The sequence below is a fragment of the Lactuca sativa genome, chromosome 1 (assembly GCF_002870075.4).
Source record: "Lactuca sativa cultivar Salinas chromosome 1, Lsat_Salinas_v11, whole genome shotgun sequence".
Lineage (NCBI taxonomy): Eukaryota > Viridiplantae > Streptophyta > Magnoliopsida > Asterales > Asteraceae > Lactuca > Lactuca sativa.
In genome coordinates this window covers 117,748,552-117,759,247 of record NC_056623.2, presented here as the reverse complement: position 1 = coordinate 117,759,247, position 10,696 = coordinate 117,748,552, and the positions used below count along the sequence as shown (strand labels likewise).

The following is a 10,696-nucleotide window of genomic DNA, read 5'->3' as shown; positions in this document are numbered from 1 at the left end:
GAACAATATAAATTGGGACGCAAGGGTGGATCTAATCACCTTTAAAAAACTCAATTTTGTTCCAAATCTAGTTAAAACGAGGTTAAACATTAGTTTAAGATTTTTTGCAAGTTTAGTTCCTGAATCTTAACTTTTATCTGTTTTCCTAATTTAACCTTCTAACAACCTTAGAGTAAGTAGAGCACCTGAGAATTGATTGTTAACTCGTGGTTTTCTGTTTATCAAAATTGTATTTGACCATAAAAGCGAAAGGCTACCAACTAGACGGAAAGAATACTACACCTATTGGTATGACTTGCATAACATGTTTAGTAATACGAATAAACAAGTTTATAACCAATAATTACATCATTTAAAAATAACAACCAAACAAGAGCAGGTCCAAAGGGTTAGGTGGTGATAGGCATTGTAACATAGGATAACATATGAAGTACAAATGGGATTTATTGTTTATACCGGACGGACTTGGTTCCAGTCAACTCTTTAATATATTGTTTTAAGCCAAGAACAATATAAATTGAGACGTAAGTGTGGGTCTAATCATCTCTAAGCACACTAAATTTTGTTTATTTTCATAGAACCATACACACATAAAGCCACCAATTAATTACATAAAACAATGTCTTCTTCAGAATCAGGTGTTCACCTAGAAAAGTTCGTAATTCCGCTGGATGAGATCCTTTCAGCCACCCAAGACTTTAGTCGAGTAACTCGGATCGGTGTTGGTGGACTTGGTGAAGTCTACAAAGGACAACTAAAAAACAGCACTGTTGCCATTGATCGCTGTAATCCGCATGGTCAGCAAGGAGATCCTGAGTTCCTTAACGAGCTCAAGATTATTTTCAGATTACACCATCAAAATATAATCCCTTTCATTGGCTACTGTCATGAAGGCGATCAAAGGATTAGGGTTTCTGAATACGCTGCGAATGGAAGCCTTGATGCCTATCTTGAAAGCCCCGATAAAAGGCGTTTACTAACATGGGCGGATCGCCTCAAGATTTGCATAGGAGCAGCAAGAGGACTCGAGTATCTTCACTCGGGTCTTGGTGGAGACAGCGTAGTAATTCACAGAGATGTGAAGAGCGAAAATATACTGTTAGATGAGAATCTGCAACCAAAAATTAGCAGTTTTTATTTGTCGATATTAGTCGAGCGAAATCAGCCACAAGCTTATGAACCTATTGCAGGTACCGATTATTACATTGATCCCGTTTACCAACAAAGTGGCAGTGTCAACACAGAATTAGACGTCTACTCATTCGGGGTTGTTTTGTTTGAAATGTTGAGCGGGATGCTAGTTTATCATGAAAGGAGCATTGATGGTGATGAGCCACACACACTCATAAATCTGGTCCGACGCTACTATGCTGAGGGACTCCACAGCTTAATTGATCCTGATATAAGAGATCAAATTAAGATGCGTTCTTTCCATGTGTTTAAGGAAATTGCTTATCAATGCATTAGTTGGAACTTAAAGGATCGGCCTACGATGAACGTGATCGTCAAGAGTATTGAGCAAGCACTGGATTTTCAAGTAAGTCTTTTATATAATTATATTTCAACATGATAAATTGAAACGCTAACAAATACCTCACATCAAGATAAACTCGTAGTAAGTTTAACATAGCCGGGGTGTCTTACATATTTTTGTCTTACCACGACTATGTTTTTGACTAGTCTCAAGCCTGCAACCACTTGGTTTAAAAGAAATTATGTGTTGGTTAAAAGTTAAAACCATCCATTATCATGTCAAACTTTCCAATCTATGAATTTTTAGTCGTCTTTATTTTAAATATATGGGTACATGATAGATATAAACCAAAGGACATATACCCTAGGTATCGGGTGTTACAAATGAAGCGCAGTTAATCAGCTCTACCACATGAATAAAAACAGAGGTCAACTACGGAATTGTAAAATTGCAATTTTCAAAACCCAACCAGTTATGTCATGTATATATAAAAGAAATGAATAAATTAAAAAAAATAAATAAATAAATAACGAATAGTTACTTTGGGAGGTACTGGAATATAATTACTTTACCTAAATGGCAGAATCAATACATACCTCTAAGTAAACTCGGTTCTGTTTGTATTCGCAGAAGCCCCGTGCTTCTCCAAGAGTTACCATTGAAAGCCTTGAATATGAAAACCTAAATAGTTTTCTAATTCCACTAGAAGAGATCAGATTGGCCACAGGAGACTTTAGTCCAGAAACATGTATTGGAGGGGGTGGATTTGGTAAAGTCTACAGAGGACAACTCTCTAAACAATGGCAAAACCGTACAGCTGCATTCAAACGCTTTGATAACAACGGATACGAAGGAAAAAATGTGTTCCATAATGAAGTTAAGATGATGTCAAGCTTCAACCATGAAAACATCATCCCTTTTATTGGATACTGTGATCAAGACGATGAAATGATTATAGTTTCAGAATTCGCTAGCAATGGTAGCCTTGATTACCATCTTCAAGACCTTAATAAGAGTTGTTGTCTAACTTGGGAACTACGCATGAAGATTTGTATGGGGGCAGCCAGAGGACTCGAGTACCTTCACTCAGGCCTTGGGGAGAATAGGGCAGTAATTCACAGAGATATGAAGAGCCCAAATATATTGTTAGATGACAATCTAGACACCAAAATTTGTGGTTTTGGCTTGTCACTATTATTCAACTTAAGTCAGCCACAAGTCTACGAACCTGCAGCAGGTACCCCAGCGTACATTGATCCCATTTACAGAGAAAGTGGCATGGTCAACACAGGATCAGACGTTTACTCATTTGGGATTGTCATGTTTGAAATGTTGAGTGGGATGCTCGCTTATGATCAAAGGAGCATTGATGATGGTCAGCCACAAACACTGCTACAGCTGGTCAACCGCTATTATGATGACGGCTTGGACAAGCTCATTGATCCGAGTATCAGAGATCAAATTAAGATTCATTCTTTGTATACATTTAAGAAGATCGCTTATCGATGTATTAGTACCAACTTAAACGATCGCCCAACTATGAAGAGGATCATCAAGAAGATTAAAGAGGCGCTGAACTTTCAAGTAAGTTTTTCCTTTCAGTATATAGTATTAAAATAAAATTTCATTGAATCAGAGAGTATTGTTTGTAAAGATGGGCCAAGTTGCAAAGAAAAATTAAACAAGGAGGTACCCTCAACAAACTGCATATGTCATGCCTGGCCCCACTTGAAAACTAGGGATGCCAACGGGGACAAACGGGACGGAGATTGCATCTCCCGCCCCCGCCCCCAAAATTATCCCGTTCCCCCGCCCCCGCCCCCGCCCCCGAAATCTCCATCCTTTCCTCCCTGCACCCGCCCCCGAATTCCCCTTCTGACCCCCGCCCCACCCCCGATTGATTTTGGGCTAACTTATTTCGGCTAAAATAAGTTCTTGTTTGGGCTAAAAGAAACTATTTTTGGTTAACAAATAGATATTTATAACATAATTTTACATGTTACAAACAAGGGAAAACTACAATAAAGTCCCTACATATTGGTCTCATAATCGATTTAGTCCCTATATGTTTTTTTTATTCAATTAAGTCCAAATACCGGTAATCATATTCAATTTAACCCTTTGACCCGGTCAACAGGTCATCCAACTTTCAAAAATTACACTTTTGGCCTAGATTTCAAAATTTATTACAAATTTGCTTCAAAATTTACACTTTTGGCCCAGATTTTAAATTTTTTTACAAATTTCGTCCAAACCTTACATTTTTTGCCCAAATTTTAGAATTTTATTATGAATTTATCATAACTTTAGTTTTATTTACAACTTTTTTTTTTCTCAAAGAGTTGTTTCTAACATGTTTTTTCTTTATAAAATCATATTTATGAAAAAAACGTATTTTCATTTAAAGATTTTATATTTTCTATATAAAAACTTTATTTTAAAAGTTTTTTGTATATGAAATATCTAATTATAAAAATAAATATTTATCAAGTATATAAATATATACAAATCGGTTTTTATAAAAAATGTATAAAGAAACGTATTTTATAAGAAAATGATTACAAACACCTGTTTTATCTATTTTTTTTATAAAATTGTATTTGCTTATATTTTTTTTTATAAAAACATGTTTGAATAATTTTTATATAATACATCTTTGTATACATTTTATAAAATGTATACAAACACGATTTTATAAAATATATACAAACATGTATTATATAAAAAAATATAAACAAATACGATTTTATAAAAAAAATATAGATCCACACCTATTTGTATGCATATATATATATATATATATATATATATATATATATATATATATATATATATATATATATATAAAGGTGATAGGCATTTGTATACATTTTATATAAAAACGGTTTTGTATTTATTTATATACTTAGTAAATATATATATATTTTATAACTAGATATTTCATATACAAAAACTTTTTAAAAAATGTTTATATATAGAAATTATAAGATTTTTATGTGAAAATACGTTTTTTTTTTGTATAAATATGATTTTATAAAGAAAAAACATATTAGATACAATTCTTTGAGAAAAAAAAAGTTGTAAAGAAAACTAAAGTTAAGATGAATTCATAATAAAATTCTAAAATTTGGGAAAAAATGGTAAAGTTTGGACCAAATTTGTAAAAAAATTAAAATCTGGGCCAAAAGTGTAAATTTTGGACCAAATTTGTAATACATTTTGAAATCTGGGCCAAAAATGTAATTTTTGAAAGTTGGGTGACCTGTTGACCGGGTCAAAGGGTTAAATTGAATACGATTACCGGTATTTTGAATAAAAAAAATATATAGGGACTAAATCGATTATGAGATCAATATGTAGGGACTTTATTGCAGTTTTCCCTACAAACAACTTAAAAACATGTTTTTTGTTGAATTTTTATACGTAAAAATCATTTTATTGTTTATTATACTTATATAATTAATATATGTCAATTTATATAATTTGTTAACGGGCCCCCCACGGGGGTTTCGGGACGTGACTACCAACCCCTACCCTCGCCTCCGAAATTAAAACGGGGGTTAACCTTGCCCCCGCCCCCGTTCCCGATTTTTTTCAACAAATGCCCCCATACGGGACGGAGCCCCCACGGGATCAGGGTCCAACGGGACTTTTTGACATCCCTACTGAAAACTCTTAAAACATTCATGTATACTTCCAATATATACTTCCACTAGGTTACAACATGTGGGAAACATAGATAAAAAGTTTATAAAATTTTATTAAACTAATAGGATATAAGTTTTGTTTAGACTATTATACTAAATATTTAAAATTAAAATATATTTTTATTTGAATATTCATTACATGACATTTAATATAATATGAATTAATACATGGTTTGTTAGAAATGTGATTTTATTAATTATTTAAAAGTAAAATATATTTTTATTTGAATATCCCTTACAGACATTTAATATAATATGAATTAATACATGGTTTGATAGTAGTGTGATTTTAAAGCTTACCAAACTAAACCATTTATAACCGGAAGTTCAAAAATAAAGATAAGTAACTTATTAATTGCTAAATAAAATGGAATCAAAATAAATGCTATATAAATTGAAAGGCAAAATAACGGGATATTAAAAGAAATCAAGGGTATTAGAGTAAATTCATATTTAAGGAAAAACTATTTGTGCAGTGCCATGTAGACAATTGAATTCTTTTATTGTCATGTGGACAATTGAATTCTTTTATTAAGATTAGATTTTTATAACGTAATTTAACTAATAAAGTAAAAGTATACGACAATAACATAAAAAAATTTAAAATATAAATTAAATGTCAACAACTATTAAAGTTGAAAACTTTTTAAACATTATCCATAAAATTAAAAAAAAAAAACAGAAAGTTTACCCTATATATTATTATAGTTATAAAATTTTAATAAAATAAGTAAGTATATAAGATGAGAATGATATAAAAAAGTTGGTATTATTTTATAGAAAATAGATTATTGAGATTTGTCATTAAGTTGCCATAGAACCAAATTTATTACCTAGAACAAGAAAGATAATTACTTTTTTTTACTTGTTATATCAAGAGGGTGTTTGACAAAGCTTATTTAAAATAGTTTTTAACTATTTAACTTATAATAGTATCAAAACAAAGTTTTTAAAAAAATGTTTGGCTAAGTTTATCTGGTATCAAAATGTTCTAAGCTTATTAACTTATAGCATATGTTTTTGTGTCGATGTAGATTTATGTTAAGGGGTATATTTGTCAATTTTTTTGAATGGTGAAATAAGGAGTTTTTTATAAATAAAGGATAACTGACTTATCAAAAAAATAATTTATTGGAGGTTCCAAACAGCTATAAGCTATTTTTTAAAAAGCTTTTACCCAAACATTTTTTTTTGACATATACAAGTGTGTAACGGATAATAAGCCAAAAAGCTCTTTTATTAAGCTTTGCTAAACACTCTCCAAGTAAAGCAAAACACTTTTTTTTTCAATTTGAAACTTTTAGCCTACATTTTGAATTTTGTTACGAGTTTGGTCCGGATTTTATATTTGTATTATCCAGAAACAATTGTTTTTATAAATTAGTTTTTTACCACCTTTTTTTCTAAAATTTTAAGGACTTTTTATAATAAATTTTTCTATAGGAATGTTTTATGTAAATGTAAAAAACTACTAACAAGTTCTAATAGAAAATTAAAAAATATAGTAAAAATTTATAAAAAAAATTATAAAATAAGGTCTAAACAAGTGAGAAATGTTTAAAACCATTGTAAAAAATGTAAAAAAAAAAAAAAAAAAAAAAGTTAAAACAATTGTAAAAACAATGTATAAAAGAGTACGAAAATCTTGAAATAATTCACAAATCTTGAAACAAGATGTAACACAAATATAAATATGTTATTTTTTTCTAAAAAAGTGTAACATGATTGAAAAAAATATATATAAATAAATAAAAAAGACTTTTTTTTTAACAAATTCCTTAAAAAGTTTAGAAAAGATATTATATATATATATATATATATATATATATATATATATATATATATATATATATATATATATATATATATATATATATATATATATATATATATATATATATATATATATATATAGGTTCATGCTCATTTGAGACCATTCTAATTTTGTGAGACCGTAAGACAAAATCTAAAAATAATTTTAAAATGCAAAATAAATGGAAGAATCCAAAATTCTTTTTTTAAATATTATTTTCGGAACTTAAATTAACTAAAAATAATAAAAAATAATTAAAAAAATTAAAAAAAATTCCGTTTTTTTAAAAATACGTGAAATATTCTAATAGAATATTACACTGTACATATTTCTAAAAAATAATTTTAAAATGCAAAATAAATGGAAAAAGTCTAAAAATTCTTTTCTTAAATATTATTTTCTGAAATTTAATTAACTAAAAAAAATCCCGTTTCTTTTTTTAAAATACGTGAAATATTCTAATAGAATATTACACTGTACATATTCTAAAAAATAATTTTAAAATGCAAAATAAATAGGAAAATCCAAAAATTCTTTTTAAATATTATTTTCAGAAGTTGAATTAACTAAAAAAAATAATAAAATAATAAAAAAAATAAAAAATGTGTCTCACGGTCTCACAAAATTAGACCGTCTCACATGAACGTAACCCTATATATATATATATATATATATATATATATATATATATATATATATATATATATATATATATATATATATATATATATATATATATATATATATATATATATATATATATATATATATATATATATATATATATATATTGGATCAATAAGAGTTAAAAATACAAAGGCATCTCTAAGTAAATTTGTTCTTGTTTTTATACATGTTCACAGAACCACGAAGCAGCTTATAGCATTACCACACGAAGCCTAGATAGTTATCAAATTCAACTAAATGAGATCAGCTTGGCAACCGGAAATTTCAACCCTCAAACTTTGATCGGAGAAGGTGGATTTGGTATGGTTTACAAAGGACAGCTGTCTCAAAACTGGCAAAACTGCACAGTTGCCATCAAACGCCTTAATCCACAAGGTCATCAAGGGATGAAGGAGTTCCATGCTGAGCTTAATCTGATTTCAAGATTCCACCATCCAAACATCATCCCTTTTGTTGGCTACTGTGATGATGACGGAGAGATGATTATAGTTTACGCATATGCGGTCAATCGAAGTCTTGATTATTATCTTGTAGACCCGATTAAGAGGCGTTCCCTAACATGGGCACAACGCCTCAATATTTGCTTAGGAGCAGCAAAAGGACTCGATTACCTTCACTCAGGTCTAGGGAAGGACCACGGAGTAATACACAGGGATATCAAGAGTGGGAATATTTTGTTAGACGAAAATCTGGAAGCTAAAATCTGTGATTTTGGTTTGTCAACAGAAGGCCCTAAAAATCAGGAAAGTAGTCATCGTTTTACAAAAGTTGCTGGTACCAACTTCTACATGGATCCCATTTACTATGGAAGCGGCATTCTCCGTAAAGAGTCAGACATTTACTCATTTGGTGTTGTGTTGTTTGAAATGTTGAGTGGGAGGCCGGCTTATCAGCAGTTAAAGTTTGTAGATGATAATCCACAGCATTTGATAAATCTGGTCCGACACTACTATGAAAACGGACCCGAGAGATTAATTGATCCTGATATCAAAGATCAAATTGATAGTCGTAGTTTTCATACATTCAAAGAAATTGCCTATCAGTGCATAAGCTTCGTTTCTCGGGAACGCCCCACAATGGACACAATCATCGACAAACTTGAGGATGCAATTGATTTTCAAGTAAGTGCTACCCTTCATTTAACTATGTTAAAAAAAACTCCATTTCAAAAAGCTGGAAAGTAAACTTTTTTTTTTACAATACCGATAAAATAACTATTAAGAACTTCAACTTACCCATGGCTAACTTAACTGTCAACAGTTTTGTTGCTTTTGTAGCATTCAAAGATCATTATTAAAAAACGATAATTTATTTTTCGTTGTTGCGCCGATCGTATGAGGCTGGAAAATGATCCTTCCTTGATTAGTGTGTGATGATCATAAATCTAATCACTGCTATAAAACTAATAATAATCATGGCGATTGTAAATAATGGGCCATGAATATTATAACAATAAAATGTTAGTACCGGCATACGATTTTAAATTTTAACATAGCCTTAAATAAAATTCAAACAAATAAGTTCTATTGAGATGTGATATATTGCGTGTTTTATTACAGGAACTTAAAGGGGAAAAGATGAGCAGATGAGGACTTGTAGATGTTCTACATAAATGGTCGTTTTCTGCTACAGAAACATACATTTCTTTCCTTTTGATTTATGTGAACATTTTCATTTGCTTATAAGTTATTTTCTGGTTCAGTCCTTATTATTGTCGATGATGAACATCGTTATATATATATATATATATATATATATATATATATATATATATATATATATATATATATATATATATATATATATATATATATATATATATATATATATATATATAGAGAGAGAGAGAGAGAGAGAGAGAGAGAGAGAGAGAGGGAGCTAGGTTCAAGTAATCTAAATAACTATTATACATCTATTGTATATTATGAGAATAATAAAGAAAATATGTTGTTTAATAATATAAATACGTTCAATCTTAGATAAATATTGTCATTAACACACATTTTCACTAATTAAATCGTCTATAAGGTTATTATACATTAATTATTATTATTATTCTCATTTCTGTCAGAATGTTTTATTGGGTCGTATTTTATCATAATGAAAATGAGTGAAAAACGATGTGTGAGAACAAAAAATAAAATAAAATTAACGAGAATTCATGAAAATGACGATATTCTTGTAAGGTAGAACGTATTCGCATTGCTAAACAACTTATTCTTTTAGTAATTCTCATAACATACGATAGATGTAAAATAATTAGTTCGAATACAATAACCTAATCATATATATATATATATATATATATATATATATATATATATATATATATATATATATTCTAATAAAATTATAGGTTTCGTATCCTTTTTCTATGTGTCAAAGTATTACACCTCCTCATTAATTTTATATGTCACGTGTCTCTTTTGTGGTTCTTCTTTTTTAATTGCATTTTCCCACATTAAATAAGTTTCCTTAAAAAATAGAATTACTTAATTCCTTTTTAGGCCTTAGTATGCCATGGTTATAAATACATATTCAAATTTAATTTAATTACCTAAATTAAAACATTACAATTAACATCTAAATTTAAAATTAAACAAATTACAAGGTGATATATTTATAGATTTTACATAAGCAATAATTTTTTTAAACATTATAAGTAATATGTAAATTTAAAATTAAACAAATTACAAGGTGATATATTTACAAATTTTACAAAACAATCTGATCGAAATTTGATAATTGAAGCATGTAGGAAAGATATGTTCTAACGATTTTGAATTTGTGTTTTCCTTCGGAAACCAACCGTAGATTCACAGACCGTTCCCTCATATTCCAGTGGGTCTTAGGTTTCGTTTAGTTATAGAAAAACAGTTTTCATTTTTCGTTTTTTGTTTTCCCTTCTCAACTTTCGTTTTCCGTTTCTAGTTTTTATTGGAAAATTTAGAAAACGTGTTTAGTTAAAACTTATTCATTTTTCATTTTCAGTTTTAGAAAATTAGAAAACGTGTT

General features: G+C 29.1%; 1 protein-coding gene across 1 annotated transcript; it reads left to right on the top strand.

Moving 5' to 3' along the window:
* The first annotated feature begins 532 nt into the window (after positions 1–532).
* LOC111897889 (uncharacterized) lies at positions 533–9,404 on the top strand. The gene is made up of 4 exons (XM_023893871.3): positions 533–1,537; positions 2,105–3,058; positions 7,858–8,802; positions 9,241–9,404. The coding sequence occupies exons 1-4, from the start codon at positions 620–622 to the stop codon at positions 9,268–9,270; spliced, it is 2,847 nt and encodes a 948-aa protein (XP_023749639.1). The 5' UTR covers positions 533–619; the 3' UTR covers positions 9,271–9,404.
* The last annotated feature ends 1,292 nt before the right edge of the window (positions 9,405–10,696 follow it).